This window comes from Lepidochelys olivacea (genome assembly GCF_965140295.1).
Source record: "Lepidochelys olivacea isolate rLepOli2 genome assembly, chromosome: 5".
Classification (NCBI taxonomy): domain Eukaryota; kingdom Metazoa; phylum Chordata; order Testudines; family Cheloniidae; genus Lepidochelys; species Lepidochelys olivacea.
The window spans coordinates 34,694,220-34,718,394 of NC_140415.1; the positions used below are offsets into that span (position 1 = coordinate 34,694,220).

General features: G+C 43.1%; 1 protein-coding gene and 1 long non-coding RNA gene across 5 annotated transcripts in view; both read right to left on the reverse strand.

The window, feature by feature from the left end:
* Positions 1-10,284, reverse strand: part of ARL15 (ARF like GTPase 15) — a 335,565-nt gene extending 325,281 nt beyond the window's left edge. For 2 of the 4 annotated variants that reach the window (XM_084629128.1, XM_084629129.1), the window contains exon 1: positions 8,859-10,284. In XM_084629128.1, coding sequence (XP_084485254.1) covers positions 8,859-8,870 — 12 coding nt within the window. In that variant the 5' untranslated portion in view covers positions 8,871-10,284. The remainder of the gene's footprint in view (positions 1-8,858) is intronic. The other 2 variants (XM_084629130.1, XM_084629131.1) reach the window with 2 other exon arrangements.
* Positions 10,285-16,286: 6,002 nt separating this feature from the next.
* On the reverse strand, positions 16,287-21,212 carry LOC311521048. The gene is made up of 3 exons (XR_014711764.1): positions 19,944-21,212; positions 18,990-19,205; positions 16,287-16,537 (listed from the first exon to the last, which is right to left on the reverse strand). It is a non-coding gene; the product is annotated as an uncharacterized lncRNA (long non-coding RNA).
* Between the last annotated feature and the right edge of the window lie 2,963 nt (positions 21,213-24,175).

Below are 24,175 nucleotides of genomic sequence, written 5' to 3' on the forward strand. Positions count from 1 at the left end.
TTAAGTTATTGTCTTTTGAGTCCCATATCAGCTGCTCCATTATCTTTACCAGGATCCATGTCAAGCTGAATTGATTCTTCTGAGAGAAGAGATACTGCCATGAGCAAGCTTCTTTAAGCACCTTGGATGAACCAGATTCTTGAGTTCACAACTTTGACACAGGTTTCTGTTTTTTCTTTTGTGGGTTTTTTTTTTAAACTAGGAGGCAGTTCCCAGAATTACTGCCATTACAATGCAGTGCTGTTTATGATTGCAATACTGCCAATCAGAGACCTTGCAGTAGTTTTGGTTTGTAATGTACTTTTGCCACATCAGCTGCGTGAGGTTATAATATCTCAGAAAATTGCTTTTGATGCAAGTTACTTTACTAGTTCCTGCCTACAACAGAAATAAGCAGCAGAGCTTCCTTCACAATCAAGAGAAACAACATTCATGACTCCAGACAACATGACAATGCACACCCAGTGATCTTGCATCCATAATTTTCCTTCTTTCCCCATATTATTTCTTTACCTACTAGCATATTTTATAGCTTTCCATATATTAAAGTGCCTCATCATCAAAGTCACAAATACCTTCCCTACTTCTTAAACAGATGGAGAGGATGACACCTTGACATAAGCCAGCAAACTTTAGAGAGCACAATGCTTCCAAGAATGGCAACTGGACACCTCAGCCAAAATACAACCCAATAGTCTGTACTGATTGTATATGGCTACAGAAGAGAGAACTCATGAGAGGGGAGTTTTTTTAAATGGTTGCAGAGCAAGGAAGTAAGGAGGAAGGGAATGCCAAACATTCACCTGCTAGTAACATTATAGGTAATAAATGAGAGGCATACAAACACCAATGCCAAATAACCCTGAAGAAAAAACCCCAGCATATCCCTGGTGTGAGATCTCCCCCTCCTCATCCAATGGACAGTAAATACTTGCCTAGAAAATTTTAGTGAAAAGCAATTCTCACGTGGGAACGGCTGCTCTGAAAGTTCACTTGAAAAATAATCATGAAAGGAATATTTCAGTAGCCTGTCTCAGAGAGAGAGAGGGAGAGAGAAAAAGGGAGAAAAAAGTAAGGAAAAAAAACACATGAAATCGATCAGAAACCACTGAATGATCTACCACAGATTACCCACTTGCCTAGCCATACCCACCTGTAATTCTGATTAGATTATAAAAGAAACTATGATAAGGGTAGGCTTTCAATGATGAATACCACACTGACAGACACTAGATGATACATGAGAGATTATTTTGGAGACACCATATTTGAAGTTCAATGTATTGAACTTTAACAAGTCAGGAAAGCTAAGATGCTTTGACCAAACTGTACTCAAGAATTGCAGTTTAAAGTCAATGGGACTTGTGCTCCTAAGTCACTTAGGTGCCTAAATAGGGGTTTAGCAGCTACGGTTAGAAAATTTTGGCCAGTGTTTAATAAAGTTATTGTGAATTATTTTAATGTATTGAAAGTCTAAATAACTTTTCATTATTAACAATAAAGTAATTATGTTTGATATGACAAAGATGATATGACACTAAGAAAAGTTTAATACAAATACCAATTTTAGCCCTTGATGCTGCAAACACTTACGGACATGCTTAACTTAAAAGGACATGAAGTCAATGGGACTATCCATGTGAGTAAGATTATGTAACCTGCTTAACTGTATGCAAAATCAGGGACTTAATTTTCAGTGTAATTTTTTTTGCCTATAGCAGTTTTACAAGACTCCAATAAGATGCAACATGGCCATTTTAAACATCTGAATTTATTTTATTATAAAATTTTAACCAAAAGTTACAGTAGGACAAATTTCAAAATTTAGTTTTATAAACCCTCATTCAGGTTTAAATCAATGACTTCTTTTAAATCTGAAGAAGAGAAGATTGAGGGGGGACATGATAACAGTTTTCAAGTAAACAAAAGGCTGTTATAAAGAGGAGGGTGATAAATTGTTCTCCATAGCCGCTGAGGACAAGATACATAATGGGGCTTAAATTGCAGCAAGGGAGATTTAGGTTAGACATTAGCAAAGCACTGGAACAAATTACTTAGGGGATTGTCTAGCCTGTTCTTAAAAATGGAGATTCCACGAACACCTGCCAGCGATAGTCAAGATAATAGTTCTGCCACAGAGCGGGGGAATGAACTAGATTATATACTGAGGTCCCTTCCAGTCCTACAGCTGTATGATTTCCCTGAAAACTCATGAGTTAAATCACTTTGATTAACTTGCTCCACCCTGACAAAGTGGCTTTCATCATATCTGAAAGTGGTAAAAGCATCAGACTGATGTTTTTTCATTATAAGAAAACTATTGAGTATGCAGTATAAATCATGCATGCCATTAAGAAAGTTTCTAGGGAAAGGCTCCTCGGCCACCTAAGCTTTGCATAATAAGTTCTGAATATAAGAGTCAAAGTGATGCAGTTATGCTACAAGCTTTTCCAGAACAGCTTAAAACTAAATATGAGGTGTAACAGAAATACAGAAAAAGATGGACTCAGGCCAGGAGTCAAAGCTAATTTTGGCTCTGGTCCTGAGCATTGTTTGAGCATCCTCAACATCCTGCTGATATTAATGGATGTTGCAAATGCTTTGACTTCCTGGGATCAAGCCCGTTGAAGCCAACCATGAGAGGCTCCGACCAAAAGAAGTGCCTATAGCATGCATGGCCTTCATTGCAAGGATCTTGGAGTGAAAGCCTGGGAGAGGGCTGCTGGTGGGTAGCAGGAGCCTGCAGCAGCCTCCCCCATCCTATCCTGCTTCCCATTACCCTTCACTTCCTCCCTGTGCCCTTCCCCATTTCGCTTGTCACCATTTCAACCTCTCACCTCCCTCTCTGGGAAGGGCCTGTTGCAGCCAACAACTACTGAGTCCTTCCACCACAATGCCAGCTGCTTCATGCTAGCTGAGCACCAAAGGGAGCATCAAAAGCACAGAAGAAAACTCCCTGCTCTTAGGGCTGATGCACAGTGGCCCCTGATCACTGAGAAGAATCACTGCTTTCTCTCTGCAACCCACCAGAATAAGAGATTCGAGCAAGGCAGAAATACATGACACCAAGCAGCTTTGGCTACAACTTTCAATCAGCTTTCACGATTTCCTTCACATTCATCGAGTGGCAGAAAAAATGATGCAAGTCATTCTGTGACTAGCATCCAGAGTTGGATGCAATACAAGCAACAGTGTCAGTCACCACTGCCGTTCCTGCACATCAAATAACAAAGGTCTCTATTCTAACATGGAGTGCAATGAGCCTTTGTCTTTCAGGCTGATTAAATGGACGATATGAAAATTCTCACCTGACTGACCACCCACATGTTTTGTCTGAGCAGATTGTGAATGCTTCCTGGACCACTGTCATTTACCACCATTCACAGACTATTTCATGGAAAAGAGGCAGAAGAGATAAAAGTTAAGAAATAAGTTAAGGAGTACTTGTGGCACCTTAGAGACTAACCAATTTATTTGAGCATGAGCTTTCATGAGCTACAGCTCACTTCATCGGATGCATACCGTGGAAACTGCAGCAGACTTTATATACACACACAGAGATCATGAAACAATACCTCCTCCCACCCCACTGTCCTGCTGGTAATAGCTTATCTAAAGTGATCATCAGGTTGGGCCATTTCCAGCACAAATCCAGGTTTTCTCACCCTCCACCCCCCACACACAAACTCACTCTCCTGCTGGTAATAGCCCATCCAAACTGACCACTCTTGGCCCAACTTGATGATCACTTTAGATAAGCTATTACCAGCAGGACAGTGGGGTGGGAGGAGGTATTGTTTCATGATCTCTGTGTGTATATAAAGTGACAACTCTCTACACAATGTGCATGACAATCAAGTTGGGCCATTTCCAGCACAAATCCAGGTTCTCTCACTCCCTCACCCCCATACACACACAAACTCACTCTCCTGCTGGCAATAGCTCATCCAAACTGACCACTCTTGGCCCAACTTGATGATCACTTTAGATAAGCTATTACCAGCAGGACAGTGGGGTGGGAGGAGGTATTGTTTCATGATCCCTGTGTGTATATAAAGTCTGCTGCAGTATCCACGGTATGCATCCGATGAAGTGAGCTGTAGCTCACGAAAGCTCATGCTCAAATAAATTGGTTAGTCTCTAAGGTGCCACAAGTACTCCTTTTCTTTTTGCGAAGACAGACTAACACGGCTGTTACTCTGAAACAAGAAATAAGTTGTCAGCCAAACTAAAACTCATATCTCAATGCTCAAGTTTTTTTGTGAAGAAGAAAATGAAGGCTAGATTAAAAAAATACACTGTATGCATCCAAAAGCAACATACTGTAACTGCCAGAGATCATTTGTTCTGGTTTCAGAGTTTCACACAGATATGAACACAATTTCAACCTTTTATTTCTTTATTTTGTACAATATTTTTTGTTTGAAACTGTTAGTACTGAATAGTGCAACTATTCTCACTCTAAGAAAAGGAGGGCATCTTTCTCTGCTGTGAAATTATAGTCACATTAGTAGTCAGTGTTCTCTGGTCCTAAATGAAGGCAGCTCAAAGACTGGCCCATGTCAACACTGAATCAGCTTTTGGATTTGAGCTGTGAATGTAGCTCTCCCTACCTACAATAAACCCAGCCTGGTTGAAGTAGGATGTGTAGTCCAAACCCCCAAGTTGTGTATAGTGCAGCAAATGTACAAGGCAGTGTACAATAGGTGAATTGTGACAAACAATCAAGATCCTGTCTTGAAGAGGCTAGATTCCAAAAAACACTTGCAGTTACAGTACCAAATGAAACAAAAACTACAGGACCACCTCACAAAATAGATGTGCAAAAGACTTCAAGAGATAAACCAAGAGAAAGTTTGTCATATTATAAGTGAAACATCATTCCAAGCATGCTAGACTGCTTGAAAGAAGGCATAAAGTTAGGAATGGACAAAGGGAGCAGCTAGGCCAGTAGTTCTCTACCAGGAGAAGGTATACCCTTGGAGGGTATGCAGAGGTCTTTCACAGGGTAGATCAACTCATCTAGATGCACGATCAACTCTTCCTACCTGCATGCCTCCAGCTTTCACCCTGACCACACCACACGATCCATCGTCTACAGCCAAGCTCTGCGATACAACCGCATTTGCTCCAACCCCTCAGACAGAGACAAACACCTACAAGATCTCTGTCAAGCTTTCTTACAACTACAATACCCACCTGCAGAAGTAAAGAAACAGATTGATAGAGCCAGAAGAGTTCCCAGAAGTTACCTACTACAGGACAGGCCTAACAAAGAAAATAACAGAACGCCGCTAGCCATCACCTTCAGCCCCCAACTAAAACCCCTCCAACGCATTATTAAGGATCTACAACCTATCCTAAAGGATGACCCAACACTCTCACAAATCTTGGGAGACAGGCCAGTCCTTGCCTACAGACAGCCCCGCAACCTGAAGCAAATACTCACCAACAACCACATACCACACAACAGAACCACTAACCCAGGAACTTATCCTTGCAACAAAGCCCGTTGCCAATTGTGCCCACATATCTATTCAGGGGACACCATCACAGGGCCTAATAACATCAGCCACACTATCAGAGGCTCGTTCACCTGCACATCCACCAATGTGATATATGCCATCATGTGCCAGCAATGCTCCTCTGCCATGTACATTGGTCAAACTGGACAGTCTCTACGTAAAAGAATAAATGGACACAAATCAGATGTCAAGAATTATAACATTTATAAACCAGTCGGAGAACACTTCAATCTCTCTGGTCACGCAATCACAGACATGAAGGTCGCTATCTTAAAACAAAAAAACTTCAAATCCAGACTCCAGCGAGAAACTGCTGAATTGGAATTCATTTGCAAATTGGATACTATTAATTTAGGTTTAAATAGAGACTGGGAGTGGCTAAGTCATTATGCAAGGTAGCCTGTTTCCTCTTGTTTTTTCCTACCCCCCCCCCCCCAGATGTTCTGGTTTAACTTGGATTTAAACTTGGAGAGTGGTCAGTTTGGATGAGCTATTACACACACACACTCACTCTCCTGCTGGTATGGGGGTGGGGGGGATGTGAGAAAACCTGGATTTGTGCAGGAAATAGCCAGACTTGATTATCATGCACATTGTGTAAAGAGTTGTCACTTTGGATGGGCTATCACCAGCAGGAGAGTGAATTTGTGTTGGGGGGTGGAGGGTGAGAAAACCTGGATTTGTGCTGGAAATGGCCCACCTGATGATCACTTTAGATAAGCTATTACCAGCAGGACAGTGGGGTGGGAGGAGGTATTGTTTCATATTCTCTGTGTATATATAAAGTCTGCTGCAGTTTCCACGGTATGCATCCGATGAAGTGAGCTGTAGCTCACGAAAGCTCATGCTCAAATAAATTGGTTAGTCTCTAAGGTGCCACAAGTACTCCTTTTCTTTTTGCGAATACAGACTAACACGGCTGTTACTCTGAAACCTGTCATCTAGATATTTGCCTAGTTTTACAGCAGGCTACATAAAAATCACTAGAAGACAGTACAAACTAAAATTTCATACAGAAAATGGTGACTTGTTTATACTGATCTATATGCTATAGAATGAAATGCAAATACAATATTTATATTCCAGTTGATTTATTTTATCATTATATGGTAAAAATGAGAAAGTCAGCAATTTTTAGTAAAAGTGTGCCGTGACACTTTTGTATTTGTATGTCTAATTTTGTAAGCTAGTCATTTTTAACTGAGATGAAATTTAGGGGTATGCAAGACAAATCAGACTCCTGAAAGAGGTACAATAGTCTGGAAAGGTTGAGAACCACTGAGCTAGGCAACAGGCCTGGCTGGAGCATAAGGAACAGGAAAAAGGCATAAAAGAGTGCATTTACATTTCTTTTTTAAAAGCTGCTCTCCCCACAGCCTTGCATTAGTTTGCAAACACACTACCAGTTTTCAAAATTCATTAAACTTATTCATCTCACAATGATGTATGTTCCACAGAATTTCCGTAGCAGTCATGCAGGTTAGCTTTTGCTGTGAAAAGTACATGAGATAGCTAGTTTCATCTGGCCATAAGTTGATAGAGGAAAATAAACTGCTCCAGGCTCTTGAGAAACCACACAGCAAGTTCACTGTCAGTATTCCATTAACTAGGTTCTTAAAGAGAACTTTACCTACCATGAAAGCTTATGCTCATATAAATTGATTAGTCTCTAAGGTGCCACAAGTACTCCTTTTCTTTTTACCTATCATTTCAATTATACAGAGCTCTCCCCCTCCCCAGCCCGACTCAAGCCTAGCATACAACTTAAAAACATGAAGTCTCTAAATAAAGCATTTCCACTCCAAAATAAGTCCAAGCTGCACGTATTCAAACCCAACATTTAGGTAAATGTTGACTATAGTGCCCCTCCCCCCCCCCCCCAGCTCCATCAGCAGAGAAAAAAAATCAGGTCAGCTGTTAGAGGGTGCTTTCATTTCAATGATCCAACCTTGCAACAGAAAGGACAGAGAGGTCTTGCTCACTAGTCAACAAGACAATCTCTAAAACTCACAATTGTGTGTCATGTGTAAGATAGAACTAGATAACTATTACAGCTTCAAAGCCAAGAAAAAAAACCCTCCTTCATCTCACGGGACACTGACATCTTCCTACAAGATGGAATGGCAAGAAGAGAGCTGCTTTTTATTTAAAATATTTACTAATAAACAAGAAGTAAAACCATAACACCTTGAAAAAATATGAAACTGAGTTGAATGGAGAGAGAATGTTCATTAGTTTCCCATTTTAAAATTTAAGAAATCAGTTAAGCAGGAATCTCATCAAAATGTGACTATCCAACTCACTACGTAGCCTAGCCATTTGGTACATTTTCTTGGTAGTGACCCATACATTAGAGCATGAACAAGTTAACTACCACGCTGGCCTGAAGTATACACCTGTGATACAATCTTTGCAGACAAAGAAAGGAAACATTCATTAAGCAACATTAGAGTTACTTGTGAATACCAAACTACTCAAGTGCAGTACTGGTCATGTCCAAAGTTACAATTTAGTTCATTCAACCATATCCTATGTTAATGCATTTAGGAAAAAACCAGTGACCTAGGTCATAACTTTAGAGATCTAATAACAACCAAATGAGTGGGGCTACAGAGCACTTTAGCAAAACCATTCTGGTTTATTGGCCTTTAATAGTTCTGTAAGAGTGATAAAGATCGAACAAGAGAAATACTCCATTTCCCAATCAGGAACTCATGCAAGGACATATTGGAAAAGTTCTCAGGGCATACACACAATTTAGACATGCGTGCGCCCTTAGAGCAGATTACAACATTGGAGATAGATCATATTTTAACCAGGTTTAGAATTACCCCACAGAGCCTTCTCTGGATTATTGACACTGTATTAAAAGTGTGTGTGAGTGTGTGAAGTGGGCTATAGCCCATGACAGCTCATGCTCAAATAAATTTGTTAGTCTCTAAGGTGCCACAAGTACTCCTGTTCTTTTTGCGGATACAGACTAACACGGCTGCTACTCTGAAATTTTTAATACAGTGTCAATAATCCAGAGAAGGCTCTGCCTCATAATTCTAAGCCTGATAAAGTATGATATTTCTCCAATGTTGTAAAACTGTTCTCAGAGCTGATTTAAAGTTGGTCTTTTACTTACTCACTTTAGGGTTCCACCAGTCTCCAATACAAGCCTTTAAAACACTATGTGGCAACAAATGCGATTTTCTATGTAAATGTAATTATAATGGAGTATTCTACAATATGTCTGGTTGAGCCAATTTACCATGAGGATGCAAGACAGGAAAGAAAGGAGAGCGGTGGGGGGGGGGGGGAAGCACACAATTTACACCCAATACCTACCAGATAATCCATGTACTGGTGAATAGAGAGGATCTATTGTTGCTCTGGGGTCCCAAGGGGCTCTCTGCTCCTCTCGGATGGATTTAGGTGGGGAGTGGGTCTCTGCTGCCAGAACGTCTCAAGACTGTAAAGGGTTGAGTGGGTCTGCAGCTATTCAGGAGGAGTTTTGGCTGGAAGGTCTCTGCTGCTAACCGGTCTCTGAAGCTTGGCGTCTCTAACGTTCTTTGCAGGAAAGTCTTTGGGGTGCAAAGGGGAGGAAGCAAGTCTCCCTGGGTATCAGGAAGGTCTCTGTTACTCCTGCTAGGAAGATCTCAGAGGAGACACGAAGGGTCCCTGCTGCCGGCAGGAAGGTGCAGTGGTCTCTGGCACTGCTACTGAGCGGAGGGGTTCCAGGGGCATAGGGTGGGGTCCCAGGGGTGAGGTCTCTGCAGCTAGCAGGGAAGGTCCCAGCGCGGTGGGTGGTCTTTGTTATTACTGCAGAGAGGAGGGGTGCAGGGGGCTCCGTTCCTGGCAGGACGGTCCCAGCAGGGTAGGATGGGGTCGGGTTGGGTCTCTGGCGGGAAGGTCCCCCCCCAGCACCGCCTCCCCGGGCAGAGGGCGGGTATCTGGGGCTGTCCCTCCCTCCCTCGCCGCCGCCAGCCAGACTAACCCTGCAGGTTTCTCCCCGCGACGGCCAGCGGAGCGCGCGGAGCAGACTCGGCGGGGGAGGCGCACGGCACAGCCCAGCCCGGAGCCTGTGCAGCCCGCAGCGCCCTAGGTTTCAGGAACTGGGGGGGCCGCTCTCCCCGCAGCGTCACCATCAGCTGATCGCACACGTGGGACGCCGAGAGGCGACTCTTAAAGGGACACACACAGCGCTCGAGGGGAGGCGTGCCCCGGGCGCGGAGAGGGGCGCGAGGGGCAGTGCAAAGGGGGCGGGCTGGGGGCGGTGGATGGACCGCGGGGACCCTGGCTGCGGGCACCGCGCGCCCTGTGCTGACCGGGATCCCGGCTCCGCCCCCATCTCAGGTTTGGGGGAGGTTCCCTCAGGCCGGCCGCACGAGGCAGCGGCGGCAGCTGTTCACTGCTGCAGGGGGAGGTGGAGAGGCATGAAGCCCTCCCCGCACCCCAGGGCGCTGCGCTGCGCTGCGCTTTCCGCCCGCCTCCCCCCGCCCTGCGGCTGCAGCGTTCCCCTGCTTCCCATGCGCCCGTGGACCTGGGCGCACGTGCTCCCCCTCGGAGGTCGGTCCCTCCCTTCCTTCCTTCCTTCCGTCTGCTTGCACGGGGCTGGTGAGGCTCCGGCGGGCCTGGGGGTCCTGCTGCCTATCCCAGCCCCACCCCCTGCAGCTCCATCTCCCTTCACTCTCTCCTTTGGTTGTGTCTTGTCCCTGTGCTGGTCTCTGCTCCCTTCGCGTAGTCCCCCCGTGTCGCTTCACTCCTGCAGCTGTTGTTGCTTCCCCTGCCACGCCCACCTGCTGTGTGTTGCTCCTTGAGCCTGGTTGTCCTTTCCACTCGCACTTTGGATTCCCCTTTGTTTCATTTCCCCCCCCCCCTTCACTGCACCCTCCCCACTCGTATGCCCCCCAGTGCAGCCTGGTGAGCGGATTTTTCTCCCACAGTGCTTCTTTTAATCCCCCTTCTCCCTTCATTGGTTTTTACCCTTCCATTTTATGTTTCTGGTCCCCCCCCCCCCCACATGCAACCCCAAGGGAGTTGTCAGCCTCATTAATGGTGGACCTGGCTTTTGAATCACGTAGTAAAATGATCTTAAACAATTCCAAATTGTCATTCCTGTTTTTCTGATTAAATTCTTTCTCCCAGCTGATTTGGTTCACAGTTGTTTTCACCTTTCTGAAACAGTCCTTTTTAAAGCACCAACTACATGTTGAACACTGTTTGTCTGAGCCTTCATTATCAGGCACTCCCTGTTAACTAAGCCCCACCCATTCTCCTGACTATCTTAATTTTTGATTGTCTGATCTGGCCCTGGTCCCAATTTGATTAGATAATCAAGGTTCCACTCTACATGGTCTGAACTTTATTCCGTTTGCACAGTATAAATGTGAACAAGTCATGATCATATAAGGCGTCGTTCATTTTTAGTTCTGTAATCCGTTCCTCTTCATCTGTCAGTAGTATGTTCTCTAGTGAATGCAAAATGTTTTGAAGGAGGAAATTGTCATCTATAATATTTAGAAATGCAAAGGATATTTTAGTATGGGGAATATAAGATCTCCAGTACATCACTCACATTGAAGTCCCCCATAATCACTTTTCTATAATGTGTAGGGGGAAAAAAGCTAGGTGCATAAGGAGGTGATCAACCACTTCCCTCGTGTGATCTGGTGGGGATCAGTTGGTGTCTGCTACAGCCCATTTCTGCTTTATTTGTTAGGACATTAATCCATATGCATTCAGGATCATATTCTTCCAACTTACCAGTGTCTCAAACAGGTAATACTATTTTTGACAGAGTGTAACGCCCCCTTCCCTTCTGCCCACTCAGTCCTTCCTAAATAGATTATAAAAAACTGATTTTTAATATTCGAATCATGGGACTCATCCCACCAGCTATTAGTAATACCAACTAGGTCAAAATTTAAAAATCCATATTCCTCGTTTGTTCCTAGCATCAGTGTACAGTATAAGCAATTAAACAATTTCTTGTCTTCATGTTGTTTGATTAATTTTGTTCCCAACATCTTAATTTTGTTATGCGCTCATATCATCACTTTTTTTACCCTCCCCTTTTGTTTTAGTTTAACATGCTCCTGCCTATGCTAGCCAGCCTGTCCCTGAGAAGACTGGTCACCCTTCTACTGAGGTGGAGGCCATCCAAACAATCCCATCCCATCCCCCTAGAAGATAACAGTTCTACAAAACCAAACCCCTCCACCCTACACCACTTACCTAGCCAGCAGTTCACTTCCAGAATCTTCCTTTACTCCCCTTCTTCCACCAGTTCTGGGAGCCCCCCACCCTTCAGCCCCTAGGGAGTGTACTCAAGTGGCCGCAGCCCCACTGCTGTCTGCCATGCTCCCTCAGTCCACCTCTGCCACCTTCTCTCCATCTACAGTGGCCAGAGCTCCTGCCCAAGAGGCACAGTGTCTGCTGCCTCCTGGTGGCCACCTTAGCCCACACTGTAGCTTATATGCAGGCATTAGTAGGGGTGGTGGGGCCCATGGCCAGAGTGGTAGCCTCCAAGACATAGGGGAAAAGTCATTTTCTTCCTGGTATCAGAGGTTACTGCCCAGGAGGTGATAGAGAAGCGTCTCTCATTCCCCTTGAGCCTTTGGGTAGTTCTATCCAAACTGCCATTCCTCCTCAGTGCTACTTCCTACTTCCCCTGTCTACCCTCAGGAAATTGGTCTTCCCCCTCCACTCTTTACCACTGGGCTGCAAGGTTCCCACCCCTCTGTCATGTGCTTTTATTCCATTGGCAAGTTACCCTCCAGCTGTCACCAGCAGTGCATGATGGAGGTAGCCTGGAGGGATTATAACCTTCCTGGGTGCTATCCAGACGAGTGAGGGGCTGTGTCACCACTTACCTTGCAACCTGGAATGCCTTACTATGCTTTACTACTGTACCTCCCAAACTGGGCTCCTCACAAACAGCATGCAGGTCCTGCCCCGAGTGTCTGCGTATAGCCACAGCCCTGGTCCAGCAGCTCTTACCCCAACAGCCTGTCAGCTAACTCCCGCCACATGCTGGGTTCCAGCAGTCTTAGTTACTACTTTCAGGGTGACCCCAACACACACCCAGTCCCAGATTTCCCCCCAAAATGTGTGTTCTGCACTGTCCTGCCCTCTCCTGGACAGTCCAGATAGATTGGGTCCAGAGCCCCTCTACGGGGTTATGGGCATATAGTCTGCTAAAAGGCGATACCCAAACAATTCACAACCCTGGATTAGTTTTAATTAAGGAATAAAACAAGTTTAAATCCATCTCTTTGTAGTTCTATCGAGTGAGTACAAGTAACAAAGCATTAAAGTCAGAAATGGTTACTTGAAAAATAGAGACAAAACTCTTTCTAAACTTAAACTTGACTTTGTTTAAAGTGAAGTTCTCACCACAGGTTTTCAGTAATATTCCTGACCAAATTCTTGGACCAGTATCTGCTCCCAAAGTTCACTGGCTGTTTCTTTTGTCATCTTAAGTGAAGAGACAGATGGATAAGGAAAGAGAATCTGGGGTGTTTCTGCCCCTCACTTTTATAGTTTAGTTCCCTTTGAAATGCATTTTCTTGAGGGTTACTCCTAAAGTTCATTCCTGCTGTTGAAAGAGGCTTCAGGCTGTTTGCTGAAATGCAGATTTACTTTGTCTCCCTCTTACTGTTTCAAGGACCTTGTTTACCACCTATATGTACGCTGAGGTAAACAAAATTCCTTTGTTTAAGACCTGCTTGACCAGTTCTGCCTAATCAGGGATGCATGTGTTTGAACATTTGCCACTCACATCATTCAGGGAAATGCATAATGTTACATACAATGTTGCTACACACGTTTCATCATGATGATTGACTAGTGAGTTATTAGTTTTCAAATGATACCTTACAGGGAATATTCTGTACAAAGATTATTCACCTCCTACGCTCCACTGTAATAAAGGGGTGCATTCGGTCACGGGGTCCTTTGTGGTGCTCTAACAGAGATCCTCACTATAACATCCAATGCCAAAGCCTTGGGCACTGAGTTCATCATGGCACCCAGTACCCAGGTTCTAGAGGAGCCCCCAGCCCCTTTAACACCTGTGTGTGGAGAGGTGGAGCTGCCCCCAACAGTATAGCCACCAGGGACACCAATCCCACTCCCAGCTGCTCTTCTTCCACCTCCCACAGTGCAGACATCCTTCCTTCATTGGGGTACAACCCCCAGGAGGGGAAATTTATTGTCCCCTGTCCTACTCCATGAGGGGCTGTTGTGCTCAGTGTGTAATAATGGAATCTGCACATTTATTCTAATTACGAGATCAACTATAAAAACGACTTTGAAGTTAATAAGATGTCATAACAAATATTGATGTGAAAAAATATGAAAGGAAGACAGACAAAGGCCTACTGCTATAACTCAAGGACTGTAGTAAGATCATGCTTGGTAAACCAGAAAAAAACATGAAACTAGACATCAGTGAACCCAAACAGGCTTGTTGGACAGTAGGCCTAACTGGTGGACCAGATAATTGTCCATCCCCTCTTTCTGGCCACCAGAAAGAGACATTGCGGGAGAAAGGCTACTGGAGCAAGATTCACCATTGTAACTCAACCCCCACCATCTCCGAAGATCCTCGGCCTTTAGCATTCTAATCCTGAGAGATGTCTTGACCAGGCCAGAGGGAGGGACTCAAATAAAATTGCCTACTGGCTCCAGTTGAATTCCACCACCACCTAGGTGGAAATGGGATCAGATTTTAAAAAAGACAGCTCCAGCCCATTTCAGCTAACTTCCTCTCTTTTGGGGAAAAAGGACACTTATTACTAGAATTGATACCATCTAAGAGACTGTCAAACATGGAGACTGTGCTTTCTAAGACTCTCTCTAGCTAAAGGGAAAGAAAAGTAGCTAAAAATGAAAGTCTTATTTAATACTTTCCATTTCAAATGCTTTAACTGTTTTTTCCTTCTCTTCTTTATCTTTAAGAAAAAAGGGGGATGAGAAGGAACACATAGTATGGTGGTGCTGCACTGGGACTCCACCAACATTAAGGAATGGGAAAGCAAATGTCACAGGGACTGTTGACAGGAGCCAGCCAGATGATGATCAGAAGTCCATGGTTACAGGAAGGCCTCGATGGCATGTAGCAAGCCAGACAGCAAACAGCCCTGATGCACCCCTTGATGGAGGGTGCCAGGCTTGGTCAGGACCCAGTTGAGCTAGACACTCAATAGAAGCAAACCCAATGGAGGAACCCAATGAAGATGGAACCAAAGCCAAACACTTGCAGAGTGCCCATGAGATACCCACAATTTACCCTGTCAAATGCCTTCTCCTGAGAGACAAGCAATCCAGAGATCATTTACCTAGGGAAAACCTGTTCCTAGGTCTCAACTGAAGCAGAAGCTAGATTAAGAGGGTCTGTTTTGATTAGGTGGGGAAGTATTAGGAGCAATAATTTAAGAATCCTGAACAGCTGATTTCTGCAAGTGGTCACTGATCACAAATAATAGGTTCAAGATATGGAGTTTGTTTAACCAAAGCTTCAAAAACATTTTCATGAAGATGTATGAAGTATTTGTTTTTGTTTAATAAGTTCAGAGTTCTGCTCCCATTTTTGTAAAAAATGCTTTTTCGTACACACTGAGACCATATTTATGTCACTTTCCCCTGAGCTTGTCCGCTGCCATGCCTAAAAGTGATTTCAGATACCCACTACAACTGGTATCAAATCTTTTTCCATTCACCTTAAAACCTGTATGTCCCCAGCTCAAGGCAATACAGTTTAATCCTCTTGAATTTTAAGGGAGTAGATACTGCAGATGGGTTCATGAGCAAAGAATCCCAGGGCATGTTGCAAAAGCCATCTGCATTACCCCTCCTCCCACCTCACTCCCCTCATAACTCCCACCTCAATGAGTCTCATTCCCATAGTTCTGATACCCTCCAATCTTTTCAGGCCTGCACCCATCCCAGTGATTCCCCACCTAACCCCCATGAGCCTCAGTTTCTAGAGGCATGGGAGGTTGTATGCACGTAAACCTTGCCACGCAACCCTCCATCAAAGTAACCTCCTTCCCCCATAACAATCCACTGCAGGATCAAAAGTCTACATTCCCTGCTCCTTTCCCTATACTCAAGACTCAACAAAAACTAAAAAACTTATCACTACACAAGATAGAAGTATTCTCTATTGTACTGTCCCTCCTTTTCTCTGCTCTAAGCAAAACCACAACTCATAGTACAGTAGGGAAGCCCAGATTTAATTGCTCATTTGTAGATAAGGAGGGCCAAATGATACGACAATTCCTGCTGCAGAAATCTTGGATGATGCAGGCAATTGTTTAGAGAGCTCACACTCCTGGTGATGGGTTTTTACATGTTTGCTTGCAAGATCATACTGTACGCAATTACAGGGCCAACTGGGCCAACACATTCTTCTACAATTTTCTGTGGAATCCTGCAGAAGTCTCCTGTGATGTTACAAGCTTTAAAGGCCATTCCACTTTTTGTGAAAGAATGCCTGAAAGGCTGCATGTCTATGGATTCATAAATAATGACACATCAGAACTATACCTCAGAATAAACATCCACAGTATGCAACAAATACAATGTAAAACTAGTTTCAGAGTAGCAGCCGTGTTAGTCTGTATCTGCAAAAAGAACAGGAGTACTTGTGGCACCTTAGAGACTAACCAATTTATTTGAGCATAAGCTTTCGTGAACTACAGCTCACTTCATTGGATGCATTGAGCTGTAGCTCACAAAAGCTTATGCTCAAATAAACTGGTTAGTGTCTAAGGTGCCACAAGTACTCCTTTTTTTAATGTAAAACGATTATGCTATGGGCAAGAGCATAATTTTTTTTTAAAGAGCATGAAGCTATTCTAAATTGGATATTTATTTTTAAAATATTCACCCACTACACTTTATAACAGATGGAAAGCTGGTCAATTCTCCCTAGCATGGAGCCTCAGGTTACATTCACAGCTCTGCTACTGACTCCATCTGACTTTGGTTGGACAATCTCAGCATCTCCATTTCTGCATCTGTAAAACAGAAATATTGCTTGTTTACCTTTGAACTCCATTGATGAAAAGCACCATATACAGAGTGCCGACAGTCTCAATCTCTGGCTCAATGACAGAGAGAGAGAGACTGACTCTTGAGTCCAGTAATTAGGGCACCCACCTCGGGGGTGGAAGACCCTGGTCCAGTCCTCCTGCTTCATTCAATCTTTCATTATTTATCCACAATGGAATAGGAGACTGATGAAGTGCCATATCAGAATATCCCACAGTCCAGTGACCAGAGCACTCTCCTGTAAGGTGGGAGACTCCCTGTTAAAATCCTGTCTCCCACTGTGGCAGAGACAGAGACAGAGAGAGAGGACTTGACCCTGGCTCTCCCACATCGCATCTGAATGCTCTAACCAGTGAGTTAAATATTATAAAGTGAGCACCATCCTCTTCTCCAGCCATTTTTATGAGCAAGTATCCAACTCACTCCATCAAGTAGTGGCTTATATACCTAAGACGCCTGACTCCAGGTGGCTGATTCCAGTTCATGGATCACTAAGCAGATATTGGTGCCTAAGTCTAGACTGTAGGATAGCATCTATCTCAGAGAGAGAGAGGAGCAGGGTTTAGGACAGGTCAGCATCTGCCTTTGGCTGGCTTAGGCACAGAACTGCCTACAGAGCCAGAGCTAGGCATAAACAGACTAAGCAATTGCTTGGGGCCCCTAGTAATTATTAGTATGTGTTTGGGGGAGGGGGGGCAAAAATATTCTTCCTTAGGACCCCCAAAGGGCTAGCACCAGCACTGGGTGCCTAACATGCTAAGTTTGTGGATCACATTTGTAAGCACTTCTCTCTCCCCATTCATCATATAGGGAGCTTTGTGGATTGCAGTGTTGTTCTTGTGATTTTCTAGGTGTCTTAAAGTTAGGCACCATGATGCTCAGAGTTGCAATGCATATGTCCATTGGTGCATTCCACACGTACTATTTAATGTTTTCTGAGATAATCAATGTTTTTGTGAGCAATTTATCTTTTTGAAAAGGCTAATATTTTAGGTTACCCACCCCCCCTCCCAAATTAATTTACTAGCATGCAACAGATTAGGAAAAATCTTCTCTCTTTTTTAGGAATTATTCAGGAGTTTGTTACACCACTGCCTGACTGTGGAATATCCACTCAGGCAAAAAGCTCAATGGGGCTAACAGCTTCTAGCTGAAACCTCTTAGCTAGAAGCTGTAGCTAAACACAGACACTTCTACTATGCTGGAACTGAAAGGGGATTGGAGCCTCTAGAACTGTGGTTCTCTAATTTATTTGATCTGACCCCCCTTTACTTCTGTAGTAGGGAGAGGGGGGCATAAACCACAAGTACATATACCGCCACCCAGCTCTGAAGGCAGAGCGGAGAGCAGCAGCTGCTGGCCGGGCGCCCAGCTCTGAAGGCAGCGCTGCACCAGCAGCAGCACAGAAGTAAGGGTGGCAGTGTGAAAAAAAGTGATATTCGTCACTATCACTTTTCACAGTGGATTTAGAACCTCATTGCCACCCTTACTTCTGCGCTACTGCTGCCATCCAGGGCTGACAGCCAGAGACCCACTGCCTCCACATGGGGGATTGGGTCTGTGGCAGCCCGCCCTGGGGCAGTGGGACTCCAGCTGCCCTCTTTATCCCCACCTCCCTGGTGTGCATGGCCCTTCTGCAGGAGACCTAGCCACCTGGGGTTGACAACCAGCGCTCTTAAAAAAAATATATATATATTGCACACAGCTCATGTCTCCCTTAACATCTCCCAAACCTCCCTTGGGAGACCCACCCAATAGTTTGAGAACTGATGCTCTAGAACTTGCATTAAAGAAAAAAATTAAAGCTTGGATGTTTGAAATGTTCAGTTGATTGAACACACTGAGGCATGCTGTAAATCCGATAAGCCAAAAATGTGAGAAAGTGTTATTCTGATATACACAAAAGGAAAAAATAGAAAGACTCCAAAACTATTCCCTTCTCCTTCTAGTCATATACATGAAGATGGCTCAGAAACTGAATGAAAGGTGAGTGGAAAATCAAGAAGAATTGTCCCACCTATGGACTAGAACTTGGTCAAGAAGGAAAAGGCATGGCAGAAGCTTATATATTAGTCCCTTCATCCAATATCAGCAGCAAAATTCTTTGGGTTATTACATAATCCCCAGCTGCAACCATTTTAGGATAGTAAATGAAGATGAACCCAGCACAATAACATTTTTAAACAGAATGCAAGTACCATTCAAATATACTCGTTTTTATGTCTGTATATCATCTATATAAAAAACAGGATAGTGATCTGTCTCTCATGGACTTCAATCTATGGCTGAAAAGCATTAAATCTTATTGGATGTGGAATATTGTTGTTTTGAACTTGCAAGAGAGCCCATAATCTTATCTCAGCTGTAAATAAACCTTTTACAGGGAAGCTACAGATACTACATTGATCTACAACTTACACATTAATGATAGCTTTGTTCACAGAGAAAATTCCACAACAGGGGAGAAAAAAAAATGCATCAGGGAGATGCTTTAATCTCAGCAGTGAAAAGATCAAAATGTCTTTTTGATGGGTAAAAAAACTTAGCATTGCAGACTATTGCCACCAAGTAACTAGCAGCTCCAGAAGCTGAAGAATAATCCACAGAAGCATGGGCAAGTTCAACTGAGCACTTCTGTAAAAAAGAAAATTGTGATTACAAATATGCAAGATGTTTCCTATAAATCCAGGTAACTTCTCAGCAAGAATATCCTACTAAGCTTTCTCATATTGTATGCAATTTGGGACTGATCTGCAAATGTGCTGATTGCCTCCTGTCATCAACCGTGATTTACTTCAGTATGAGTTGACTGTCAAGTGCTCAGCACCTTGCAGATTCAGGCCTTTAGGGCACTAGCAAGCTACAAATTCTAGAGATAGATTGAATTGTTTTTATAATTAGTTTATGCTGTGTACTTGCTGCTCTGCAATCCCAGGATATTGGGAAGTCAAGGTGGATCCAATAAAAGATTCTCACACACCTAGTCCCTTATAATTAGCTTGTTAGTTACTAAATGATGAGGTATGAAGTCAAAATGCAGAGGCCAATGCAACACAAGAGAATGCCAATGTTTGTATTTCCAGCCACAGCTGAAAGGCATTATAATTGGTTCAAAACCAATTTCAAGTGAAGTAATTACTACAAACAGCTTATTCAGCAAGCAACACCTTGGAAGGTAATTGATGGTCAGCACTGCTTAATTTGTAATGGAGCTATGAACTGTCAAGCCTAGAGGTGCTGGGGCTCAGCCCTGGCACAAATTAAGCCCTGATGGTCAGACATTGATTGCTTACTATAACCATAGCACTTTCATTTGGGGTCTCAAAAGTTAAGCAGGTTCAGGCCAGGTCAGTACTCAAGTGAAAAACTTACCAAGAAATCCTGTGAGCTGCAGGAAGTGATGCTATTCAGTTAACAGGTGGCATGCTCCCTTAAGTGAATATGAAGGGATGTTCCATGGGCCGCTGCTAAAGATGTCTTGCAGAAGATCCCAGGATTCAGCAAATAGGATTAAGTTGTTTCTCCTTGGTAGGGTGTTTCATGGAGTGTACAGTATTTGTATTATCATAGCATCTTGGAGCCTAGTCCAGGACCAGGACTGTATAGTATCTAGCACAAACTCAGAACAAAAAGAGTGTGTCACTGGCACAAAGAGCTTACAATACACTACATACAAATGCCATCTTCCACGCTGAGAATGGGGGAGTTTTAGGATCTTTCCAATGTCATCTTTTATACAAAGCAAATGCTGTGACGTATGACACTATGGAGTTGTGCACATCAAGGCGAAAATGAACAAACATGTGAAGAGAAAGCCACATTATCAAAGACCTCATAAGACAGGACTAAACTTCATTTGGTAGAGTCTCATATGATGATTATAGTTGTTGTTAAATGTTTATATTTCAGTAGCACCTACAGGTCCAGCCCCATTATAATAGGCACTGACCAAACATATAACAAAGACATGGTTCCTGCCTGTAATGGGGTTCACTTACTGCTGGGTGCCTGCTTGTGGTTGGGTCTGAGGATTAGCTCCACTCAGGTCTGATGCCCTTTTCCTCCCACTGTGCCCTGCCCCCTGGACTCAAGTGCTCCCTTTTCATGACTCAGCCCTCCAGGCAAGTCACTATACCACCTTCCCCTTCCAAAGTATCAAAATCCCACTAGATCAGCTGTCCTCAGACCACTCCAGACAGTCTGCAACTCCAGGTTTCTTGCCAAACTCTGTAGCCCCAAACACACCTTCCTTGTCCCAAGGAGTGACTACAGACTACTCCCCTACAGAACTCATCTGTTCTCAACTTCCTCCATCCTTCCCAGCTGTGTTCCCTCTGCAAGCCTAAATCTTCTCCAAGGTGCAGCCTACCAGGTTAATTGACCTAATTTAACCTGCTCTGCCTTGTGTGGGGTGGATACCCCATCACACTCCCCGAAAGAGTTTACATTTAAATATGATACTCCTCCCAAACATATTTATTATCATCCCTTCAAACCCCATTCTTATCTTTACTTTTCTCTCTTTCTTTTTTGATTCTCACTTCAAACAGTGGTATAAAGTGAATTTCCATGCTTTAAATGACAGGTTTCAGAGTAGCAGCTATGTTAGTCTGTATTCGCAAAAAGAAAAGGAGTACTTGTGGCACCTTAGAGACTAACAAATTTATTTGAGCATAAGCTTTTGTGAGCTACAGCTCACTTCATCGGATTCATTCAGTGTAATGCATCCGATGAAGTGACCTGTAGCTCACGAAAGCTTATGCTCAAATAAATTTGTTAGTCTCTAAGGTGCCACAAGTACTTCTTTTCTTCATGCTTTAAATGTAATTTTTATATTGCCTTTTTTTTTTGAGGAATGCAATATACATAACAGAAGATCTGTTGAAGAAGAGCTCACCAGCTTCAACCAACATAAACCACAAATGAAGTAGGCATGAAATAGGCACCAATGTGTCCATTGGTCATGTTCATTAAATCATGAGATTTCCAGAATAAAGTTGTCCTTTCTGTCTGCTTCTTTCCTTGTTGCCTCCCCCTTTTTTTTCCTTGATGTAAAATGACCAGGGTAGAAACAGAGGGACTTTTGTACACGTTTAGCTGAGTGTGAAGGGAGCTGTAAAATGTTCTGGCAATCAGATCTTAGTTGACTGGAATTCAGATTATTCATTGAGTGCCCTCATTGTCTGCTGAAATCTGGCAGATGAAAAATCCACCATAACAGAACATATGGTATAGAATTCCTTGTCTTAAAACTGAGTTCTGAGGTGCCTTTTCTTAATAAGACAAGACTGCCAGGGTCATTTTAAACCATGAGTCTATTTTAGGGGACCATGAGACATCCATTGTTTCTCATAATTTTATGATTGTATAATCTGGTCTTGTAACTTGTGCACAGTATCAACTTTTAAATTATAAATAATCACTACCTGCAGGAATTACCATAGCACCTTCTACGTAAAGGACATCTTTCATAAATTAAAGTACCTTGTTCCAGAATTTTGAATCAATGGACATTTCCAGAAGAGCAGGAGTTAAGTCTCATTCAGGATTTTTCCTCTTATGACTTATTGTTTGTATTGCACTAGTACGAAAGGCTGCAATCAGGATTAGGACTCCATTGTTCTAGGTACCGTACCAAGACAGATTTATGGAGATTTAAACAGATTAATGACCTATTAATATTGAAATTAGAAGAGGTCTGCTGAGCTTTGATACACAAGCTATGTTCCTATAAGTTTGGCAAGCTTCAAGTCACAGTGCAAAAATATTTATATAGTTTGGTTTTTGGATCAAAATGGTTAGAAAATGCTTTGTTTTTCCACAGACAATTTTGACTTATTGTCAAAAAACTGAAAACTAAAAAAATTCAGCCAAAAACCAGAAGTTCTGAGATAAAAGTTTTCACCGAAAACTAAAACTTTTCCCTGGAAAGTGAACAGTTTTTATGGAAATTTTTCATCCAGCTCTATTCTTGGATGATCTAAATAAATAATGTGATTTTTGTTTATTATGAAGTAGCATCTATTCCATTCTGTTAATTGATAGTTTTTACTGATGTACAGTGCCCATATGGCTTCGTAGAGGATGCTAGGATAAATTCTTAAATACATGTTGGAGTCTACCGTGGGCACATTTTTGTTCCTACTTTCTAAATACATTTGTTTTAAATGTCTCAATTCAGGGCAACTGGGTCTGTATTTCCCCTCGATGGTCCATTAAGGGACCCCACCGTCAGACTTCCAGTTCCCCAGCTGCACCTCACCTTCGTCTCTCCCTATCCTGAGCAGGGTTTCTCCAGGCTGCATGGTTCCCTGCCTTCTCTGTGAGCTCCCCAGCAAGTCAGACTGCCTAAGCAGGTCTGCACTGCTTTTCTCCTCAGAGGCTGTAAACAACGTAATTTCCCACAATTATAAGGTACCACACAGATTTTCCTATGTAGTACCTTTATTCTTAAGGTGAAAGCATTACAGAGAAAACATTAAACCAATAAAAGAACCTACAGCATGCTAACAAGCTTACTAGAGATCACCCCAATTCCATCAAGGACTTTGTTAGGAGTCAGTCCTTCAAACCCCACCAACGGGTTTTTCTGTGGTCACAAGTTCATAATCTGTTGCTCAGAACAAGCCCTCCTCCCCTGAATCTGAGAGTCATTCCTTTATATGGTTTGAGCCTCTGATCTTGTCCTCAAGGTAAAGCTTCAAAAGGCTGAGTTCTTGCATCACCAGAGCGGGTATATTTGCATACATCTCCCCCTAGAGATGTTCTGGGAAACCCACTTAACTTTAAAAGTTAATTCTTGTCTGGCATGTTGTTTCAAATAGCCTTTGAAGTTCATAATACTTCCCAGTCATGTCTCCCCGCTAGAGGCTTTGCATGCAATCCCACAATAATATATAAACATTTGCATTTTTAAATACAATGAACTCCAAACATACTTAAAACTTAATTCAATAAGGTTTGTCCAAGATACGGCAGGAAATTGCCGTAACTGTCACAGACATGACCAGCAATGAGGAGGAGGTTATTCTTGAAAGACAAAGACAGAGCATCCAATATATGTACATTTTTACTCCAACCATGCTGTACTTACATGTTCAGATTTTTATTCTATGATAAACTTCAGGAATAGTGGGGGCACAGTAATCTTTCCTCATCTTAGTGCAGCTAGAGATATTTAGTGGTAGTGAAAGCAAAGTCCATTAGTGTGAAGTTACATGTTAATCCCCATGCTCCCAACGTGGAAGCATAAAACTCTTTGGAGAGAAAACCCAATTAGAAATGTTGGCTTCTTTTGGCTTATGATATTCATTCAGTTCTACAGATGCTACCAATAGGAATAACAAATGTCTCTGGTAAATGTAGTCTGAAACTTAGATGTTGAACATCTTCTTAAGACATTAACTGTGATTAGTTCAAACAAAGGCAATTATTCAGCTAACAGCCACCCCTGTCACTGATATAAAAGGCAAAGAGAGAGATACTTGATAGAGGAAGTCCAAGGATCTGCAGCTGGCAACCTGAGGGTTCAAGAAGATGTGACAGGCCTGTAGGCCTGGCTTGACATGAGTAACTGGACTTGGGTGAGGCCTGAGATGTTGGGA